The sequence below is a fragment of the Motacilla alba genome, chromosome 7 (genome assembly GCF_015832195.1).
Source record: "Motacilla alba alba isolate MOTALB_02 chromosome 7, Motacilla_alba_V1.0_pri, whole genome shotgun sequence".
Classification (NCBI taxonomy): domain Eukaryota; kingdom Metazoa; phylum Chordata; class Aves; order Passeriformes; family Motacillidae; genus Motacilla; species Motacilla alba.
In genome coordinates, this window is record NC_052022.1 from 11,397,324 (window position 1) to 11,420,777 (window position 23,454).

The 23,454-nt window shown below is 41.4% G+C and overlaps 1 protein-coding gene across 6 annotated transcripts; it reads left to right on the forward strand.

The window, feature by feature from the left end:
• Positions 1-96: 96 nt before the first annotated feature.
• Positions 97-22,956, forward strand: IQCB1 (IQ motif containing B1). 6 transcript variants are annotated; one of them, XM_038142873.1, is made up of 15 exons: positions 103-413; positions 561-790; positions 1,596-1,758; positions 3,451-3,580; positions 6,126-6,219; positions 7,284-7,383; positions 7,768-7,940; positions 10,487-10,599; positions 11,701-11,810; positions 15,760-15,902; positions 16,328-16,476; positions 16,931-17,059; positions 17,428-17,584; positions 18,688-18,917; positions 19,562-22,956. In XM_038142873.1, the coding sequence occupies exons 2-14, from the start codon at positions 697-699 to the stop codon at positions 18,915-18,917; spliced, it is 1,785 nt and encodes a 594-aa protein (XP_037998801.1). In that variant the 5' UTR covers positions 103-413; positions 561-696; the 3' UTR covers positions 19,562-22,956. The 6 variants fall into 6 exon arrangements, with proteins under 6 accessions (XP_037998800.1, XP_037998804.1, XP_037998801.1 ...); XM_038142872.1 differs by lacking the exon at positions 19,562-22,956 and having other exon boundaries at positions 97-241; positions 18,688-19,345; XM_038142876.1 differs by lacking the exon at positions 19,562-22,956 and having other exon boundaries at positions 102-413; positions 11,704-11,810; positions 18,688-19,345.
• The last annotated feature ends 498 nt before the right edge of the window (positions 22,957-23,454 follow it).

Consider the following 23,454-nt stretch of genomic DNA (forward strand, 5'->3'; position numbering starts at 1 on the left):
TGGTCAGCGACCGCGTCCCCATGTAGATTTCCGCCAATGGGGTGGCGGAGGCGCCGGCCCGCACGCGGATATGCAAATGCACCCTCCTCCCGCAGGGGAGAGCGCTGGTTGGCGGAAAGAGGCCGCGACCACACAGCTGTGAGGGGAGGGGGGCGTGGGGGAGCCGTCGCGTTGGAGACGGCGGGATCGGCGTTCCAATCCCCCCTCCCTGCCCCCGCAGTCGGGGAGCCCCCGCGCGGCGGTGAGAGGGGTCGGGGGTGCGTGTGGGTCCCCTCAGAGGGGGCCCCGCGGCCGGGGGGATTCGCGGCGCCGGCGCCGCTGCTCCCGGGGACCGTGGGGACAGCGGGGGCAGCGGGGTGACGCCGGTGGGAGAGGACACCGCTCCCTCTGCCCTTTCCCCGGCCCTGGGTGAGGTGAGGCCGCTCCTGCTGCCCGCCCCGTGGGGCCGCGCTCAGGCTGCCCGGCCGGAGGTGCGCCCTGCCGGCAGAGCCGGTCCGGCGGCCCGCGGCCTCGGGAGGGAGCGCGAGTGGGCCTTCCTCCATGTTTGTTTCCTTTCTCAGGGGGAGTCCTGCAGCCCGAGGCTTCCAGCTGGTGCTGCAGGAGCTGGGATGAAGTAGTGGCGTGAGGACCCCGCGCCTTAACATAAAAAGGAAAGAGGCTGGAGTCGATGGTGGAGTTCGCTTCTGGCTGTTCCCTATGGCAGCCACAGATCCCCAGGTCCTGGCCTTGGCTGCTCAGATCACTGAGAGCAGAGAACAGGACATCCCCCTGCTGCTGCTGAAGTTAAAGGGTAATTAATGCCATTTATAAAATAAAATTATGAGCTGGTGAACTATGTCCAGTCCTTCTCCTGTCTACCTCCTTAAATACAGAAGATTTTTCTGAAACTGTAAGGAAGGTTGATGCGGCAGCTTTTCCTGAGAGTGGTATTTGACTTGGCAAAAATAAGGAGGAACTGAGGAGCAAATGGACAGAATTTTTTTCTGCTTTTCAGCTGTCACGCTGGTAATGTGGCCCTTTCCCTGCTGATACAGGCAAGGATCTTACACTTGGTGAAATCATTTCTCCCAGTGCTTTTTGGGCAGAGAGCCAGGGTGGTTGTCCGTATTCAAGTTTTTAAATCTTAACATAGAAACAAGATCATGAGCTCCTGTGTGACTTCCCTGTCTTTCTTTCTGCTATACAGCCACTGCTCATAGGAATGGTTGAAACAAGTCAGGTCCTGTTCTAAATTGGGATGTAATTATAAGGAAGCTATATGTTTCCCAGTGGTTGTGGTTTTATCTAGCCTAGGAAATTCATACAAATGGTTCATATCCCAGGTAATGTATGTTTTGTTACTAAATATGTAGAGAGAAAATGGAAACCTAAGTTTAGCTGTCCTTCCCAATTGTCATATAATCTTACAAATGAGTTGTAGCTGTAGCAGCAGAAATTGCTGACAAAATACTTAATGCTGTTGTTAACACTTTTACAATTATTTTAATCCTGGATCCTGTGTACATATACTCTTCCTACATCTTAAAAAAAGAAAAAAAAACCTTGAACATCAGAATCTTATGTTCCTCTTTGTCTCTCTCCCACTCTTCCCACAGGAATTTTAAGCAGTCCTTCCTTAGGATGTGAAGAATCAAATAAAATTAAGCAAGATATATACGATTATGGTCTTACTCAGTACTGCTTGCTGGTCCTTAAGCAAGACCACGCTCAGCTGCATGGAGCCTGGGCTACTGCTGCCCAGCTAGCAGAGATACTAAGGTAAAAAAAAAAAAAAAAAGAAAAGAAAAGCTAAGAAGTTTTCTTCCAGTTTTCCTTCTGTCCTTTCATCTTTCTTTTTCTCTTTTCAAGCTGTAATACATTGGCTCCCATCCAGAACAAGGCTTGTTGTTCAGGAAAGGCCAGGGTTAAAGTGCAGGGAAGCAGTCAAGAGCAGAGGGGTCAGGCATAGCCTAATTGGTCCTGTTTAATTCATTTGCATTGTGTTTCATTGAGCTGGGGGAACTATATGGTGGGAACAGGGTTTGTGTTGGCTTTACCTTTTTTTGTGGACAGTACTCACTAGTGCAACAGTTTTTACCCAGTAATGATATCATTTTGAATTGTAGTAATTAAAAAATTGTATTTTTGTTTGCTTAGATTTCATCTTGCAGAGATCTTCAGCCTGATTGACTCACTGCTTGGCTTGACTGTATTTAAATGTTTATTTAATATACTCACTTGAGGTATCTATTTACATTTTTAAATATAATAGATGACACAGTCCATACAGACTGGATAACCTGATGTAGTGATATTGTGAGAATGGTGTTGTAAATAAGAAAACTTTAAACTCCAACCCCCAGTGATCCAATCTCAGTTCTAAATGTCAGGAAAAATAATACACTTTAAATTTCCCTCAAGTTTAGTTTTGGCTTAACTAAGGAGTAAAATTCTAAGGCATGAAGTAATTATGTGACCATCACTTATTTATGCCATATCTGCAGTATGAATTTTTAATGCGAGGAATTTCAGTAAGGGATCCAAGAGTTATCACCAGACTAGTGTGATACTTAAATCATCCCCTAAAAGCTGTTTCAGTTGCAGAGAGTACTGAAATTTATTTTCGCTCTGAAAGTGTCCTTTTGTAGCTAGATGACTCTCAGCCTCATGCCTAGAATTTGTTTTCCAAGAGCTTTGGTAGACAGCTTAATGTGTGTGCAGTGCCAGAATGTTAATATAGCCTAGATAAGATATCAGAAAGCAAAATTCATAAAAAGTCAGGAAGACTCTTTTGTTGCACTGGTATCAGTGCCGAGTGCAGAATTGAAACAACTTACCAGTTGTAAAACATGCAGTTTCTTGTAAGAAGTCTTCCAGAAACAACCGACATGTTCTGGTGAGTAAAATAAGAGAGCTGAGATCTGAGGAACTGATTTCTAGCCCACATGCCTTCCTCAGTTTGAGAAAAGTTGTAGATAGGCTCGCTGAAGGTTTTGTGGTATATTTTTTATACATATTTTTACTGACAATTGCGCACCCCCTTCATCATTTGGCTTCCTTTATCAGTATTTTTGTACCTTTCTATTTTGCTTTTTTTTTTCCTTATGACCATCAGAGCCCTTCCCTAGAATATGAAGCAAGCCTGAACAGATTCCATGAAGCTGAAGGAGAAAGTGTGTTGGATATGTTTTTAACTGAGAAACGCCATAATAAGTAGTAATATGTTCTCCAACCTGCGAGTGGTTGCTCTTCCTTGGAGGCAGCCACCTTGGAGCCTGTCACAGCAGTGAGCTGTTGTTCAGGGGGAATTGTCCCATGCCACTGAAGCATTTCTCTGATGACGTGACATTCATTCAAAGTTGTTCAAACAGGCCTTTGACTTTTTCCCTTTTTTCTTTCTTTCTTTTTTTTTTTTTTTTTTTTTTTTTTGTTTTGTTTTGTTTTGTTGTTTTTTTTTTTACTCCATTTCAGTCATTGTTGTGTAGGGCTAGAGGTGAAAGAAGATCCTGAGGAATTTTACACGAAGTTTCTTCCTTCAGTTGTAGACAGCCTGCTGGTTTTGGGAAAACGCTTGCAGGCGCGATTTATCCGAGCAATCAAGGTATTTACATTTCATAGTTTAAAGAGCAGAGAACGCCTGCAAACTTCCTGCATATTGGATAAGTAGGATATTATTCTAGGGACATGTTATTAGGAAAATTTATTTTCCAGAAATTGCAGTAGTTTTTCTTATGCTTCTGAGCTTTGAAGCTGAAATCTGTCATTGTGCAGCATTTGGTCCATGACTTGTGCTAAGCCACTACAAAAAGCCCTACAAAAGACAGCATCCCAGTCATGGTAGTGTCTTAACTTTGCCTCTCATTAGTTCATCCTTCATAATGATTTAGTTCTCACTCATTTTATTCAGCTTTACAAAAATGGTTTAGGGAGTCTTAAGATTTTAAATCAGATTTGTTGAAGTTTGTTTTGTCATTCAATTTCTGCTGCATAGTTGGCAAAAAATTCCAAGAATGCTCACTGTTTCTGAACTTGCAAATGGAGAATGCCAAAGGCAGACTTCATGAATTTATAGATTTAAACGCTTTCTCACATTTTCCTCCTTTTTTGCAATGAAGAAGGGTTTTGCTCAGCGAGGTTCCCTCATGCTTCTGGAGTATTCTGAGTTCTAGAATCAGAAGGAAAAATACCCCCAACAAACAAAAACCCACGAGTAATTTAAATTACCATCTTCATGGATTCTGACAGTTTCTTTTAATATCCCCATTTCTCCATAGTATCTCATTTCTTGGCTCACTGGCTTCTTGCACTTAGCCAAAGTTTTCCTACAAAGTATTGTGATAGACACCACAGACAATCAATTCTCAGAAAGCATCAGTGCAATAACATAGTTTCTGTTAGTGCAGTACTTGAGCATTTTGTGCTTGACAAGGAAGCTTCCTAAGTGACATCCCAGGAGACTCTTATCCACAATATGTAATTTCCCCCATACTTTCTTATTATGTCTCAGCCTACATGCTACTTGAGTCATGCTTGTGGGCAAAGATTTCTTTTTGAATGCAAATGCAGTCTACATTATAATTAGTACCTTGGCTTTTAAACTTCATGGTCTCAGAGGTGACTGGGCACCCAGACTTGATGCTTGCTCAGTGGAATTTTGGAAATCCCACTCTACCAGTGGTGATTTGAAGTTTATTCTGCTTTCTTTTGCTTTTTGAACAAGTTTTTGAAGTCAAGGGAAGTAGTGAAATGGCTTTCAGAAACTGATATGTTGCCAAAACACAGAACATGTAATATTACAGCTTAACATATTACTGTTATTTTGTATCTCTCCATGTCAGTCTGGACCAAATGCAAAATTAAACCTTGACTGAGGGCTGGGGCTCCAGCTGGGATCTAGGAATAGGCTTTCCAGAGTTTCACTTGTGGAGGCTGAATTATTGTGGGATGTATGACCATGTACTTTGTAACAACATATGTCAGCAGTGTGCTACTGTCAAAAACCCTTTTGCTGTTCCACACACAAAGATTCTGGATTTCCAGTAGTCTGTGGCTCACACTTGGAATACAGACTGGAATGTGCATTTGTATGTGCATTCATGTGTTAAAACCTCAATTCCCTAATTCCCTAGTCATAGGGGAGCACTGGAGCACCTCTGCAGTGAAGAAAGGCTGAGAGAGGTGGGGCTGTTCAGCAAGAAGAAGAGGAGTCTCTGAGGAGAACTTATATAGTTTCCCAGTACCTAAAGGGGCTACAAGAAAGATGGAGAGGGACTTTTTACAAGGGCATGTAGTGACAGGATAAGGGGTGATGGCTTGGCACTGAAAGAGGGAGGTTTAAATTAGATATTGGGAAGAAATTCTGTGCTGTCAGGGTGGTAAAACACTGGGACAGGCTGCCTAGAGAAGCTGTGGATGCTCCATCTGTGAAAGCATTTGAGGCCAGGCTCCATAAAGCTCTGAGAAATCTGGTCTACTGGAAGGTGTCCCAGCCCATGGCAGTGGGGCTAGAACAAGATGGACTTTAGGTCCTTTCCTACCTTTCTGTGATTGATTCTATATTTTTTTCCAGTCCAGTGCTATCACAGGCAAGCACATGATGCAGTCTGTTTGGCAAACAGATCAAATTTCAGCTTTATAGTGGTTTGGTGTTTGCTCCCACACCTCCAACTAGGAGGTGCTTCTGAAACTTCACCATACCAGTTATCAGGAACCTTTTTCATTTTGACTGTGTCCTTGGTCATTTCATTCCTTTTTTATTTTTCCCCTCTTCTTTAAAGTAATATATTTCCCACTTAGTGCATTAAATCTGTGATGCATATTTGCTGAGATATTATTTGTCTTATCCCTCCAATGCTATCAAATATTTTTAAGTCATAAACAAGATTTCGCTCTTGTTTGTTGTGATTGTTTTTCCCAAATGCATGCTTTTATTTTTTTACTATCTTCAGATCTTCTTGATTGATCTCTGACCTCAAAGGTCTCACAAGTTGGGGTGGGTTTTTTTCACTAGTTCCTGCAGTTTCACCAACTTCATTTGGAAATTTGGTTGCCAAATTCCTGAGGCATGCAAACCTTCCCATGACATCAAGATGAAGTCCTTAATGAAGATATATACACATGTTTTTACCTACTTCTCTCTTGTTTAGGATAAAGAAAAACAGGACTTTTTACACTGGTTCCAAATAGTAACTGATGCCATCTGCTGGCTGTTCGGTGGGCATGTCCAACTAGCAGCACGTGGTAAGGGAAATGTCAACCCACAGAACACCTGAACATTTATTTATGGCAACTGCAAGTATCAAAATTCATTCTTAAGCTAATCTCCACCTAGTCTTCTAAATTTGAGTAGATGTTAAATCAATCTTTTGAAATAGTCAGCTCAACAGAAATATCTAAAATGGTAAATATCCACTTAAGGGAAATAGTCAAGAGTTCCCCTTCTAGTCTTTCAGAGATAAATACGTAAAGTATCATCCTGTAATTTCTCTTTGTAAGTCTATACCTTTTAAAAATCAGGTTGTTGGGGTTTTTTTTTCCCAGTAAGAGACAATTGATCTTTTCCTGTGTGTGATTAAAATAGGCAGAAATTTGACCAGAGTACATTGTTAGCCCTGATAAGTAGAGAGATTTGCAGACAGATTTCTGAAGTTTTTGCCATGACAGGAAATTTTACAAATATCTAAGAAACTTCACTATATATTTCTGACCAAAATAAGCTTTCATTTAAACTGATGTTAATCACACTGATTCTGAAAAGCCAAACAGAATTTGGTTTTGCTTCTGTTATTGGACAAAAACCAAAAGGATCATAAATTGTGTAACTACAACCACACATGGTCAGAAAAATTATTGAATATGTAGCCAGTGATACACTGGGAAAAAAAGATGGTGCTTTAATGATGTCAGTGGACTTGCATTAAATAATCTGGGGTAACAAACTGTCAAGGTTGAGGTCTTTAATTTTTTTGGATATTGTTACCCCAGTGTTAATTCCACTGTTGTTGTAAGAAAATGGTACTATTGTAACATAAAGGGGTTTAAAGATTTCATTCCCTTGCAACATCGGTGCCTGAGGGATGTCCAAAGGCAGAAGAAACAGGATTCACCATGTTTTTTGGAGGTTGAAGTAGTTTAGTTATCTCAGTAAATTTCAGTGTAGGAATTATAAATGAGGGAGTTTGTTCCAGAACAGTGTCTGGTTTTACTTGCTATGACTTATGAGGAAGTTATTTGGTTTATGGTATTTTCAAGTCGGGTTCTGATTGCATGATTCCTTGTTTGCTTGTTTTTGGTTTTCTTTGCAGTACTACAAAATGATCGCTTCCTGCAGTTGTTAATAACAGATGATGTTGACACAGCAATTGTAATGATGTCTGTGTTACACAATATTTTGAGGATCAATAGGTTGGTCGTTTTCATAACATTATTTTTCTTAATAATAAATATAAAAGGTAGTTCATTAATGCTTGGTAAAATAAAATCTTTTCATATTGCAAGCATTGTTGTGTTTTATTGTTTGGGGTTTTTTTCCCCTAGTCTTTGTAGTAGAAATTGAAAATATTAAAAAGCTGGGGTTTTAATCTTCTTAAATTGAGGGAGTGATAATTGGTTGATTGAAACAGTAGTAATGTCTGTATCATATTCTTGGTCCAGCTCTCTGGGCGTCTTGGTTTGCTGCATATAGCCTGACATAGGTAAAAATAAGTTACTGTTAAAAAGCTCATGTTTTTCAATTAACATTTCTATTCTGTCCCACTCCCCTTTTTTTTTTCATTATTCTTTTTAAAGTTCTGTCTTGCTTCAAGTGGAAGAAGAGACCCTTCACTCTGTTTTGGATGAACTTGTTTATAAGCTTTCCTCTACCATGAATCCTGCTGTAGGAAGTGCTTCCACAAAACTGCTGTTGTTAGTGGCAAAATCTTGCAAGCAGCTTGTGCAGTTATTCACAGCTCGCTACAAAGGTTTGTAAACATGTATGAGACCAATCACTGAGCCTCCTCTTACATTCCCTGTGAAAATAAAAAGACAGAGGTTTCCCATTGTGGTTCTTAACTCTCCAGTACAGGTAGAAACTGTAATGCCATGCTGCTTTGTGGGTTTTTTTCCCTTCTATTCATTTTCATTGCAGTTTGAGGTACTGCACCTCTTTCTGTTTCCTAGATTTATTTTCTTCTGTGTACTGAGGACTCTGCATGTGGCAACTTGTCTTTTAAAGTTGTGACTTCCAACCTGATGGGCTTTTGCTTCTTTCTGTTTCCCTGTGCAGCTTGGTTATTGAGGGATCCACTGGCAGGGTGCCTGTACTGCCACAGTCAGAGAGCCCTGTGTCACATCTGCCACAGTGCTAAGGCTCACTAATCCAGAGCATGAAAGTTTTACTTAGTGACCTGCTGACCCTGGCTGTTGCAGGTCTGCTCATCTGATAGGGGGCTGTTTAGTTATCCAGGAGCTGACTGTCTTTTGATATCCAAATAATTGGAATGAGCACGTTCCAAGAATTCATTAAATTAATTTATCATTTTGTCTCGATGCCTTAATATGATAAGGCTGAGTATGTGTATAATTTGTTCTATGTTATTCATTCCTTAATGAGGTGTCCCATTTAATGTTTCTGTCTCTAGCACAGTAGAAAGCTCCAGGAAACCCCTTTGTACTCTCTCATGGCCATGGAGACTAAGGAACAGGAATAATATTTGCCATGTCTTTTATGTTCTGGATGTTATTGTGGGTCAAAACTACTTGTGAGCAGCCTCAGTCCTTTGAGGACAAAGACAGTAAAAAGAAGAAATGTCCAATTCCCATTTTTTACACTTGTGCTGACTACTTATTACAGTAACAGCCAGATAAATTTCTGGACCGGATGAACAGCTTTGCCACCCTTTTGCCTACAGAGCTGAGAGGACAGATTCCTTGTATTGTGGAATTAAGTATAGTGTGCCTAAGGCTGCTATCACATTGTGGATTCTTGGGAAGCTGCCTTGTTGGTCTGATCATCCCAGCTGTAGAATGCTGGCTTGTTTGAAGTTGTGTAGATCTCCATCAAAGGATGCTTTATTTTGCTCTAGAATCACAGTATGCCACAGTCCTTTAGAAACTTCATCTCTCTCCTGTACACGTTGCCTCTTTCCACTAAAAAAAGAAGACAAAAACTGCTTTTTTTCTCTCTGTCTTTTTTTTTTTTTTTTTTTTTTTTAAAGTTAGAATCCTTCTGTTAGTTTTAACTCAGGCTTTGAAATCTTTTAGAGACTTTGGGGAATAAAGGCAACAGAGAAAGCATTACAGTATTTCCACCATCTGGCCACCTCACTGAAGTCCCTTGGCTTCACAGTGGCAGTGTGAGGTGCTTTGGTGTGAGCTTTGCCAAGTGAAGGCAGCCTGCTGGAGGTGAGGGCACCTCCAAGACCAGCACAGTCCCTGTGTCAGGTTCCCTGGAGGCCCTGGCCTTTTGCCCTGCATGGGTTGACACATCTGTGAGGCACACTCCCTGATTCTGAGGTACTCCCTGTCAGTAGCCAAAAGGAGCATATGGCTGTGTAGTCTGTACAGAGACTGGCAAGTGGTTGTGTCAGACCCACAGCACTTGTGTGAGGGAGCTCTCTTGAGTAGCCTGGCTCCCTGCTTTTGCAGGGCTCAGGCAGCCTTGGGGCACCCATTTGGAGTCCTGCCTGTCTCTCTCCTGAAGTGTTTACTGTCATTGTTTTTCTGAAATGGTGCACATGGTGCCACAGAGGTGCCATTTCTGTGTGCTCCAGACCCTGTAAGTAGATGTGAGTGTTGTGTTGGAGTTGCCCGGTGTACGAATATGTTTATGGACAATAATTTGAAGATGGAAAAGTTACTTGAATCTGAGTTGTTCAGGAGGCAAACATGCACATACTTCCTGCCCTCCTTCCTATTCCCTCCAACTCCCTGCAGAGCCCAAATCCCTCTGGGATTTGTCTGATACAAACATTTTAGCACATTACTGTCTACTTGCATAAGAGGGAGTGTGTGTGTGTTGTGGGGGGAGCACAAGGGTGCTTTTTAGCTACTGCAAACCCAAAAAGCTCTTTTGTCTCATGGATTGGATGCACGTGCACTCACAGTTAGACGATGCTGTGCAGACATCAAACAATTCCAGTTGGAAATAAATAAATTTTACTATGAAAAATATGAAGAGTGTTAGCAACACCCAGCACTTGTGTGGTGCTTTGAATTCTTTGTAGCACCTTACAATGACTTACTGATAAGACACTGAAAGTACATTGGTAATTTGACTGTCAGTGATACAAACACAATGCTGCTAGGACATACAAAATCTCTGGATAATACTTCTTTGTAATAGTTGGAGCACCAGACATTCTTTGATAAGATTATGCATTGACACTCAAAGATGGCTCATGGTCTTCAGCTCTCACACTTCTTTGCACATAGAATCAGATGTGATTTGTTGATTCACAGTTTGTTACTTTGAAAGCCTGAAAGGAAAAATTCACGTTACTGAATTAGCATCTTCTCTTTCTCTTAGGATTAAAAGGGCTTTTAAGTAAACAGTGGACTGGCAAAGGATTTGACAGGGAGGTCAATCAACTCTTGGACCTGCTGTATTTGGAACAATCCAGTGGAAAAGGAGAAATGCAGGTGATTAAGTTTAATGTGACTTTCAGATGTGAAATCCTATTTAGATGTGAAATCCTATTTACATGTGATTTGTGTATGTTTAGAAGGGATTTACTGTATCACTTTGTAGACACTTTTCAAAACCTGTATTATTATTTCACTAGGTTAATTAATTTTTTGATTGCCTTTTTGAAATGATTTTATTGTGGTTTTTTAAACCATCAAGAAATTTCTCAGTCATTAAAATATGGGACTGTGACTCAAGAGATTGGCTTTCTGTGCAGATTCACCATAGAGTTCAATATAACCATAAGGGGAAAATAATTAATTTTTTTTATAACTATCAGATTAAAATAACTGCATCTGCTTTTCTCGCATCAGTGTTACAAATTTAGATCTCTGAATTCTAGGCAGCATTTACATAGAGCTAAGTCATGTACAGAAAATGTGCAGTAAGAACAGCACCTGGACTGTGTTCCCAATGAAAGAGACAATGTGTGTTTCATGAGCATCTTAAAAAAATTTTACATGCAGGTTTCTCAGAGACAATACTTCAATGAAAATCAGTTATGTTTGCAGAGACCTGCTTTCATCTTCAACAGAGCAGGGTGTCTTGTGATTCGGTTTGTTTGTGGGGTTTTTTAAATCCATTTAAGAATAGAATAAATTTTTTTTGTGTTTGCATTTCAGTGACTTCTGATCATACTGCAAATGTAACATTTTTCCTGCTGCTCTTTCTCCAAAGTTGTCTTTCTGTCCTCTCTAGTTAGGTATTTTGATTGAATCGCCGTTCAAAATATCAAGTGCTTCAGGTGTTTTAAGTACAAATTTCTAATACTGATTTTACATATATATATATATATATATATATATATATATTTGTGCTGTAGATTCATTTGTTTACCACAGAGAGCATCAATACAGGTGATCAGATTAGCTGCTTTTGGGGCAAGTGTGGAGTTCATGATAATAACTGTCTCGTAAGACCTTAAATTCTCCAATTTGATGCATTTGAAAACTGATGGGGTTTGGCCAAATGTTGAGATTGTCCAATTATGCAAGCAGTAATAAAGTGTTTTTATATGCATAGAAAATATTCTGCCAACTGGTTATTAATTTCAGAAGCAGCATGAAGCAGCTTGTATAATCCAGGCAGCATGGCGGGGATTTCAGACAAGGAAAAGACTGAAAAAGCTACCCCAAGCAGTGGTCACTTTACAGAGAAGCTTCAGGTAAACAGTATGACTCTGTGAAAAACAGTAAAGAATAGGATCTAGTACGAAGGTTTGAGTTGGGCTGGGTTTTCTCAAGTCACAAAGGATGAGAAAAAATTCAGGTCATCTAATTCAGTGTCCTGTTTAAAGTAAGCCCCTCCTCAAAATGGGATCTGGATGCTCAGGGCCACAACCAATTTTAGAGGTCTCCAAGGATGGAGATCTTACCATCTCACTTGATCCCCTTTCATTGTGCTGGATGATTCGCCTTGTGAAGAATTCTTCCATTATGGGCAGTGGGAATTTCCTTGTTGCACTCTTTATCACTGCCTCTTGGCCTTTTTGTGAGCACCCCATGAGTGTGGCTGTGTCTGCTCTCTAACTTCTTTAGGCAGCGAGAGACAGATTTGCCTTCCTTTAGGCTAAACACACCTTGCCTGTCCTTATATATCCTACATTCCATGGCCATAATTGTCTCTGTTTGGACGGTCTCTATTCCTCCCATTGCACTAAATAGCACTAGAAGATGATGTACTGGTGGTAGGACAGATAACTGGTTAACAGTTAACTTGACTCAAAATTGCTCTGTAAATTACGTGGAGCTTGCACATGCCAGAGTGCTGCTGAAACCAAGGCCCATAGTGCTTGCCCTATAGTGCCAGTGTAGTGCTTGCAAGACCTTGTTCTTCATTAATTTTTAAATCTTTGTCTCTCAGAATCAGAGTTACTTCAGTGACCTAGAAATAGTATCCTCTGCCTTGGAGCAGCAGAGAAGAAGGAAGCTGTGTAAATAATGCTTGTCTCACTTGAATTAGATTGCAGCAGTAATGTTAGCATGTGTTAGGCTAACTGTTTTGAGAAATTTAGCTTGAATTTAACATAGGTTAAGGGATTAAAATCAAGTGTAGACTCCACAGCAAGTTTTTTCAAACTTTTTTTGCACATCGATCATTACTGTGTCAAAAGTAGATTTTATAAATCACTGTCAAATCCCATTGCATCGTGACCAAAGTAATACAAAGCAAACAACTATGCTTTATTGTCTACACTGGCCTTAAGAGGATTCTGGACTATCTAAGGTGTCATTTTTAAATTCTGAAAGATTTGCAGAGGCAACCAGTGTGTCTGTTGAGGGCCACTGGTCACTGCACTTCTGTGGGGGAGTCAGACATCCTTGTCACTCCTTTTTACTCCAACATACACTTGAAGCCAGTATTCCTTCCCTCAAAAGGCACCTTGCAAGCCTGCAAACTAAATTTATATCCCAGAAATTTTGGATGATGGGCTAAGATGTAACATGGAAAAGCAGCAGGGAAAGGATGGTGAGACTATCAGCAATCACCAAGCTGCTTGACTACCTAGCATCATATTTGCAATATTGTAAGCATTAGTGTGTGCCTTTTAAGTAGCTTTCAAGTCATTTAAATGGATTTTTGAAAGTGTTTGTTTAATATTGAGAGGAATGGAAACTTATTAATATCCTTACACACTGTGTGTGTTCATGGCTCACTCAGTCCCAGTGTACTGAGCAAATACAGTAACTGTACAGTGCCAGTGTTGGTTTTCTTCTGTCTACCTCAAAACATTTCACTGGAAAATAGTGTTTGGAATACTGTACACATGACTTTAGAAAAGCTTTTAAGAGGACTTTTTAATTTTTAGCAGTCAAGTTCTGGTTATGTTCACAGCTTTATTTTAGAACAAGTGTGGTTAAATAGTGCCAAGATTGAAACTCCAAACTTTGCACACCTGCAGCTGCAGAGGAAGATCTTAAACTCTGCAAGTTATAAACTTCTGAAACTGTGGAGAAATATCTCCTCAGTGAATGTTAAAGCCTGTGTTCTCTCCTTGAAGTTAGTTCACTATTACATAGCTAATTGTAGGACATTTTAAATGGCAATAATTTTTATTAATAATGCATAAAAAAATGAAACCATTTTACATTTCTAAAGAGATGACCAGAGGGAGGCTATTCTGTGCCATGAACTGCAAAAAGAAGCTTGGATCTTACTCTGTGTATATTTTACTTTAGTTCAGAGGCAGTTCCTGTCACAGTGTGGTCTTGTGCAAGCAAATATATCTTACTATTGGGAGAAACAGAGGACAAATGTGTTTTGCAGACTACATAGGAAAGAATCAGTATTAAAGAATCATTTAAATACCTGGCAGACACTCTTGGTTTCACAGATGTGCATCTGAGAAGTTCATGAAACATTTTTGTAGTTTTCAACCTAGTGAAGCTGATAAAAATTGATGGGCAAAATATTAAAAGTTTTATCAAGAAAATGTGAACAAATGTCTGGTTTGATCCTGTGACTTCATTTGTCTTAGAAATATAATATTTTTATTGAAATATTAATTACCTAAATTAAAAATGTTAACATTTACAGCTGTAATTTGTAGAAATGTGTGGGCTGAAAACCTTTAGTTTCCTTGAAACCATTCTGATATAATCACATGTATCATGATCTGTCTCTGTAGGTAGGTGTGTGGGCACACCTCAAGGCTGCATTACAGTTGTAAAAGGATTATGGTTGTCAGATTGTGGTGGAGGCTTTTTTATCTGTTGAGGTCAGATCTTTAAATCCAGAGCATCTCTTTTACATAAGAGTTTCCATCCCAATCTCTCCCAGTTTTAGAGACTAAAGAGAAGGTATGGTTGGTGGAAAAATTATAGCTCAATTTATACTAATGATGGGAACCAGAAATAGCTCATTAGTACTGTGAGTCTAAAGGTATGTGCCATGCAGCAATAGCAGAATTACCTGGACATTAGGTTTAGTCTGTGGACATTTTCTTCCTCTGGTACCTCGTATACTTCTGCTCTGTCCATTGGTTGGTTTTCTTTCCTAGTGCTTAAAGCACTTGTTTCATTGTCCCCAGAAAAGTGCTAGAGGAGAGCAGAACTGGGCTGTGGGCCCAGTGAGGCACTCAGGTCCTGAGTGGGGAAGTGTTTTTGCTGCAGCAGGAGCAGAGAGATCCCATTGTTACCTTGTTGTGGGGTAAAGTTGTACATTCTCAGGTCCTAAGCTGCTAGGTTGGGTCCATTGGGATGAGAAGGGGCAATGAAGGGAGGGGGAGCTTTAGCTCACACCTCCTCATACTTCACTGAGACCATGACCAAGTGGTCTCAGTAACTATTAGTATGAAAACATCAGCATATTAAGTATTTTATGTTAATCTCTATATTGATATCTTGCTGTGTATTTCATTGATGTGCATATTATTAGTAGCTTAAACACTCCAGGGCCAGTTGCAGAGTTTTCAACTGTCTCATCTGTGAAACTTCTGCTGCAGGTTTTCCAGTGCACAGCAGGGCAACATCCTAATATCAAATCTAGAACAGATCAGGAAGAATGTGCAAGAAAATTCTTTCCTAGTGTTCTCTAACAAAGTTGATGGACCAAATGTGTCAGTCTGTATTTCCTGGAGAAAAAAAATCCCTCCAAAATTAAGAAGTGAGGCTTGGCAGCCAACATTCTGATCTCCTTTTGCAGTCAGTACCAAAATAATTGTATGTATTGTGGGAAGCAGGTGCCATGCATGCTGATGGATGGACTGGAAAAGGTGGATGCTGGAGCAGATGGCTAATGTTGCTTTACCTCTTCAGCAGATGATGGAATCAAAATTGCTGTCCCAGTTCATTCTGGCTGTGAATATCCCACATGAAGCATCATTCCCTTCAGAGACCTTAGAACTTTATCCTAAGTAAAGATTTATACTTTGATTTTGTAGAGTGGTTCAGAGTTTTTTGTGGCTGTAGATAGTGTGGTAATTTGTTAGTTTGCAGAAGACTTCTCATTGCTTGGTGTCATTCTGCAGCCAACAGCAGAGCTGGCATAGCAATTGGCATAGCAGATTGTTTTGTGGATTTTCTTTCTCAATGCTGGACCACTTAAAGAAAAGGAGATATACTTTAAAGATATGTCCAACTTTAGGTAATTGTTAATGTATTTGTGTATTGCAGAGCTAAACGGGAACAGGAGCTGCAGCATTTAATGAAACAGAAGGAGGATGAAGCTCTAAAACTGCAAATGCAACTGCAGAGACGTAGGGCCATGAGACTCTTCCATGAACGACAGCTGGCCTTACTGGAAGTTGTCCATGCCAGTATGATTTATATTGAACTATAGCAGAAGATTAAAGTGTCTGGGTGTCCTTAAGAACAATCTCCCCAAATCTATTTCCCAATCTTGAACGTCTGTTTGCACTGTAGTCTTACTGTCTCTTCTCCTGACCCAATTATCTGAAAGAGAATGTGCCAATTCCCCCAGGGCTCAGTAACTACTGATCAAGATCTGGTGCCTTCAAAATGGTGCAGGAGAAAGGGAGAGACAGTTTTCTTGTGTTACAAAGCTCCGTTGCAGCTACGATCTGCAAGACCTGACCCACAGCCAGGAGACCTTGGGGAAAACGGGGCTTTTAACTGAGAGCATCTGAGTGTTTTGGTACTCTCTAGCTTGAGGATTAACAATGTAAATTGTTAAGAGAACCTAACCCGCAGTCTTCTAACTGGATTTTTGTTACCTTTGTAGGTCAGGTGAATAAATACATGCAGGAAATGGAGGAGAAGTCAGCATTAACTATCCAGAGATTCTGGCGAGGGTATAGAGCAAGAAGAATTTTTCATCAGCAGAAGCAATCTCTTAAGGAGTATAAGGCAGCTGTCATCATTCAAAGAGCAGTAAGTATTTCTGCTTTGTTCTAACAGTAGATAGGACTGAGTGGATTATTGTGAAGCCTCATAAAACTGTTTCTTCTCTTACTGTCCATGTAGCCATAATTTATTAAAAAATTACTTGGGGGTGATAGTCTGGAGCCACAAGTTGCTTTAAAGAGTTAAACCTTGTATAGGCTACAAAGCCTAATACAGTCTTGCAACTAAAATATAAAAGCTGCTTCTTTGAAACCCAGGATTGGAATGTCACCATACTACAGATGAGTCACTAACTTATTATATGAGTGTTGTTACTATTTAGTGTTCATGCTGACCTTGTATGTTGTCTTTTCAACATCATGGCTGCATTTAGGCTTTAACAGATGCAGTACTGAAACACTTTCACTGATTGTTTACAAACAAAGCAGGAAGACAAACTTCCTCTCTGTGATTGTCATATTCTCATATGTTCCTTACAAAGGCTTGTAAATTCCTGGAGAAACGAAGGAGGAGGAGACCTCTCTGTCCTTGGAAAGAACCCAAGGGACTGACTGATGAGCAGAGACTAGCTTTGCAGCAGAAGGTGGATGACTACATCAAATTGCATCCGGTCTGTTTCTTAGTCATTTCATAATTTGCATTAATGACGCAACAAAAAATACTGTAGGGATGAAATATATTCCGCTTCATAAATTATGATCAAGATAATCCATGTGAGGTATGTATGTATTAACCCTGCTTGTTTGGCAGCAAGGCACTAGGATATTGGGGATTTTAACCATTAATCTAATAAAAAGTGTCAAAGCAAACTGTAATTGGAAAATTTATATACATAATGATGGATAATTTTGAAGAGAGTTGCAGAGGAAGCAAAATTACAAAGTTAACAATTAGGAAGAGCATTTGCATTCCTTGTATTCTGCCCCAGAAGTCTTAAAATAACCACCTCCTAATGGTAACAAACTTACTTTCCTCCAGGCTTCTCAAATGTCAGAAGAAACGAGTAAAGAATTGCATATGCAGGCTCAGGCAAAGCTGGCACAGTTCCTGTTGAGGAACAGGCTGGATCAGAGAGCAGCACAGCGGAGAGAGGCTTTGCTGGCTCAGGTCAACACTGATGTGGAGCTGCTAATGAGTATGTGACTGCTCTGCTCATGGCTTTGATTACCATTTGGATTAAACCAATTTAGAGGGAAAATTAGAGTGAGCAGTGGTAAAGCCTCATTTCAAAACTGAAATATCTTTCTTCCTTTGCTATATGCCTTATCTTGAGATCCAAGCTTTGTTAGAGGTTATCCGAGTGCTGCTGTAGGTTAAGGATAAACACTTGTTTTTCAAGGAGCATCTTATTCTTCTGCTGAAAGACTCTGTCTGATACGTTCACAAGAAAAGCAATAGCCCTGTAACAGGCATTAGAATTTCTTAAAAAGGGGGTCTCACACAACCTATTCACCCACATTAGTTTTGCTTTGGTTTGTTTTCTGGTGGTGTAAGTAAGGTGCTGATTAAAATACTCTCACCCCTTGCAGATGAAGAGGGAAATCTTTGAGCTGCGATTTCCATGTTTTCATTTTCCCTGGCCTGGCTTTAAGTGAAACAGAATTCACTACTGTGCTATCTTAATTCCAGACAAGTGGCTGCATGAAAAAGCTAGAGTAGCAAACTGCAGCCACCAGAGAGCACCCAAGCTGGGCAGAATTCAGCAAGTTACTGAATTCCATTAGTCCGTCACGTGCTGTGTCACTGCAGCTCATCACTCCCTGAGCAGGCAAATCAGCAACACACTTACACTGTGCTGGGTCCCCCAAGCAGGGAAACCACAAGGCTGCTGCACCAGAGCAGGGAAACACCAAGCTGATGTCACCCTGCACCAGGAGCCATGTAGTGGCTCTGATCCACAGTAGTGACCAGGAGATCCTCTGAGGTTATACTTCTACAAGAAGTCATTTTGGTGGATACCACCACTGCACGTGAAAGAAGTAGTCCATGTTTCCCCTTTCTTCTTTCTACCCCATTATGTATTTCTTTTGTCATATTATCCTTTATTTGGATTGCTTCTCCAATGAGATTTATGATTTATCAGGTAGTCATAAAATTGCAATGCCAGCACAGGGAATGGAGTGGCCTAGGACAGTGGGAAGTGGGAGGGTAGTGTTCCCTTTTCTTTTTTCTTTTTTTTTTATAATACTTATAAAACCACAAACAAAATACATAAAACTCTTCTCCCTGTTTTTGCAGATGCTCCAGGTTTAGCAGAGACCACAGAAAAAGATTTTGGTGCCTTTATGAGTCGATCAATCCCTGTAGCTACCAAGGCAAGACAAGCCCACAACACTATGCTAAAATACACTCGTTGGCCATGGTGGAAGAAGCTTGGAGATGAGTTTATGGAGGATGATGTAATTCCTGACGATGCTATAAACACAGAACTGGAAACTCTCTTTATTGGAGGAAAGAAATCCTTTTAGGTAACAAGCAGAAGAATTTCATATTCAACCAGACTCATATCTAGCACTATGCACTCACTTGTGTATGTTTTTAGGGAAGGAAAACATTTGAAAAAGACTGAAAAAGACCAAGGCCTTATTTTAGTGTATTTTACTTAGTAAGAATTCCTTCCTGTACACCAAGAGTTGGATCCTATTGATTGTGCTATTGCAAATAGGATTTAAATACTGTAATTTTAAATGAAGGTATTTTGTAATTTGTATCACTTTAAAAGTAAGTTCATAACCTTTGGCTTTTCAGTTCTTATTCACACCGGGATGCATAAAGAATCTGGCCTTTGTAAAAGCCTGGGATTTGATAGCAAAACGTTTTATCAGGTGATGTGCTTTGAAATAAAAATAAGTCCAGAACAAACCAAGACACCAATAGGAAATCATGCAAACATGAAGAAGGCTGGGTACTTTCTCTGTATTTCTCCCAGACTACCTGTTCTTGCTTCCACCCTCTGTAGGTTTCCTTTTCTTTGAGTTTGTCCAGGACCTTTTTGTTTATCCAAGAAAGCTTCCTGGTGGTTTTGCCTGAGTTCCTTTATGTTAGGATGCATTGCTCCTGAGCTTGGGGAAGGTGATTCTTGAGTATTAACTAGCTTTCTTGGGCCCTCCAGGGCTTTATCCCAGGCAACTCCACCAAGCAGCACCCTGAAGAAGCCAGTCTGCTCTCCTGAAGTCCAGGGTTGTGAGCTTGTTCTGCACCTTCCTTGCCACCCTTGAACTCCACCATTCCATGGTTGCTGCAGCCAAGGCTGCCCTTGGGCTTCGCATTCCCCACCAGCCCCTCCTTGTGGATGAGGACAAGGTCCAGCATTGCACTTCTCCTTGTTGGTTCCGCTATGTCTTGGAGAAGGAAGTAACCAGCAGTGCATTCTGGGAACCTCCTGGATTGCCAGTCCCCTCTGTGTCATCCCTCTAAGAGGTATTGGGGTGGTTGAAGTCCCCCATGAAGACCAGGACTTGTGAATATGAGGCTGTTCCTATCTGTCTGTAGAGGATATTATCAGCTCCATCTTCCTGTTAAGGCAGTCTGAAGCAGGCTCCTACTATAATGTCACCAATCCTGCCTTCCCTTTAATCCTGACCCATAAACTCTCAGCCAGTGTGATCATTTGGACCATCGGCTCTGTGTTCTTAACACCATGCAGAAGTTGCTTCATCCAGAAAGATTTCCAGCACTGGGTATCTGCAGTCACTGTGACCTGGAGCAGCCACAGCCAAGAGCTGAAGGATGCTGCCTACTCATGTGTCTGAAACAAGAATTTGAGACTGTGCTAATGCTGTAGCTTCCTGTGCTATTTTTCAGGTGAAAGGCCAGAGTCTTAAAAATTAGATCTTGCCTCACTGCAAAGGAGGAAAAAGTGCAGGGGTTTCTGCTGGTTTTATGTGGGCAGCAGTATTGGTTCAGCATGTTTGTTTTCCATTCTCTCTGGAAGGCTTTGAGTTTTAGTTTTAGTGGAGATGAATGGAAAACAAATAAATAGAAACAGTGGGCGGAAGACCAAGCCCATTCAGATGCAGCTGATACATGGAAATTAATAACTGGATGGCTGCCAGGAGGAAGAGCTGTGCTCTATGTTAACTTTTTTTTCACAGAACTGTGATTTGGAATGCCCTGAATTGGCTCACAATTCCTTTCTTGGACAGTTAATTGATGGAACAATCCATTACGTATTTTCTAGGGCACTTGCAGATGTCTGTTGAGCTGCACAGCTCTGCTGTGTTAGTTTTGAGCCATGCCCATAACAAGACAGGTACCCTACAACTACAAGAGCAGAGGGTCTGGGTGCAGTCACCAAGTGCTCCAGGGGATGGAAGATATCCCTCAGCAGCCAAGCTCTGGCACTGGAAATGGCCCAGCATCTCTGGATGAACTGCAGCAAGCCAGCTTTTCCCTTCTAAATACCTGAGTCCTCTGTGCACATCATTGTCCCCTCCGCCCTGCAGCCTCTGACCCAAACTATTTTGATGCAGAAACCTCTGCTCTTACATTTATTTCTAATCACCCTTATTCTGACAGCTCCTTGGTGTAGGGAGATGGTCACAAAAGGGCTTTTCTGAATACACATACATAAAGAGCTGAGCCCCCATGGTCAGTGTTAAATACCAAGTGAATTAGAGAGCCATCTTCCCAAAATGCCATTTATTGTAATGGCCTCTGTCACTTGCTGCCGGTGGAGTGGATAAAGAACTCCTCCTTTGGAATATGCAATTTGCTAAATCATGGGGGTTTTCAAGTGAACAGAAAACCTACTGGAAGGTGCTGTTTTGCTGGAGGAATTCAAGTTGTTGGTCCAGCAGCACAAATTCCTCTGCCCCAACACAGCCCTGATAAAAATGCTTTGTTTTACTTTGTGCTTGTCACCAGGAGATCACGGTCACATCCATTTTACAGACCAGGGAAACTGAGGCAAGAGAGCCATGAGGGAACATGCCTATGGCTGTATATAGCTGTATCACCTGTCACTTGTTCCTGTTACTGTCGCAGGCAGAGCAAGCCAGAAAGCGGCCACATGCTGGGATGGAGCTGGGAGATGTTCTTGGATGCCCATTACTGTGGCCAGTTCAGAGCCTGGGCCCAGTAAAAGAGATTCCCAACCTCCTCCAATGCCCTGCTTGGCTCACAGTGGGAGGGATTTAGTGTAGTTTGACTCCTCTTTTCAAGTCTTCCTGCACCACTTGCTGGACATGTTGCTGGCATTTTATTTCATCGCAGCCGTTTCTGGAACAAAATACTCTTGCCTTAATAATGGGAACAGATTTGGACAGCTGAACACAAGCCTCATCCAGCTTGCTACCAATGAACAGTCCTGTCTGGTTTAAACAATTACCAAAAAAAAGACTGTAGGAGAAGCCATGAGCTGTGATGGTCCAGTCCTACTCCTGCTTTCCTGTTTGCCACAGACCACAGGCATGCCCAGAAAGCCTGGAGATGTTACTTGGGCATAAATCTACGGCATCGGTCGTTCAGCCAGGCAGGAAAAAGGGAGTTTAGTACCCAGTAGGTCTGGACTGTGCCCCTTTGGGTAGCAAGCAGGCTCGACTTGGCAGGCTGAAGACAGACCCTGCTCACCCAGAGGAATTCTGGGGGTGCTCTCCACACTGGTGGGGTGACATTCCTGGGGGGTACCTGCAAGAAAGCAAGGGCAGAGGTGGAGCCCAACCTGTGAAGGCAGTGGCGCTCGGGTCATTAAATATTGATGCTGTCTAAGCTGGCCTGTGGGGGCGATTGAGCTGAATTGCAGGTTTCTGTTGCTGTGATAAATTGGACCAATTTGTCATGTGGTTTTGTTTCTTCCCTCCCTTAAGTAAAGCTATACAGGGGCATTATTGCTATGGCTTCAGCAGCAGCAAACAATCTGGGAAACAAAATTCTCTGATTGATATGGATAAAATGGGAGCAATGGCAACTCTTCTGCCAAAGGCACCACCAAAGTCATGGAGCTGGAAGAAGGCAGCAAAAAGAACAAAACAAACAAACAAAACATTACTCAGCCCTTTCAGAGAGAGACAAAGTAGTGTCCTCTGCTAGCTCCTGCAATTGAGGAAAATTCCTGTTTATGCAGACAGATGCTTTTTTTTCAGCTTTAGCTGTAACTGGACTCTGCAAACAACAGGATGCCCATCTCCTGCAGAGACACAGGCACACACTGGAGACTGTGCTGCTAAATCCAAGGGCGTCTTCTGGCCTTTCAGACTGGCTGTAATAGGAGCTCTGAGCTGAGGACAAGAGATGAGGACAAGATGAGGATGCTATTTCACCCCTCGCCTCTGAGTCTTCTACTGCCCATTTCCATGGGAGCAGAATCTGGTACAAACATCTGCTCTCTACTGCAGAGTATCACATAGTACAAGGAGAGACAAAAGCTTTCCCCGAGTAGCGGAATCTGGTCTATTTATAAATTACCACACAACAGAAAAAGAGGCAGCTTATTGCAGGGGGAGCTGCAAAGACCATCACAATAGATCTCCAAGTTCTCCTTATCATCCTTCTTTACAGCACAATAACACCAGGTCATCCCCAAGCATCCTTGTGTCCAGTAAAAAGCCCTTTAAGAAGGAGATTGTTTACTGACATGAGGAATATATGGGCCCAGACGGACCAAGGGGAACTAAAGGACAGCTGTCTCCTGTCTCGTCTCCCCTGCTCTCCCTGAAGGCAGGGCTGGGTTTACCCCAGGTGCCTTCTTGGGACAGAATAGCAAAGTCTGGCAGATGAATACCAAGGACAGGACGCCACAGCTCTGGTAGTTTTTCCCAGTTGTGCCGGAGTACATCTCTGTAACCTTGAGCACATTCTGTCTCTGTCTTTTCCTCTGACACATGAGGCTTACTGAAGAAGTTTCATATGTTTTATTTGTAATTTAAGAGCCTTCAGTGGAGGATGCCATGAGCCCAGTATCACTGAAATGCCTTTCTACTAAGGTTAAATAGGAGTTTGACAGATCCCAGAAAGAAAAAAAAAAGTATAATCAGGTGTTGAACACATAGAAAGAGTTCAGGGTTG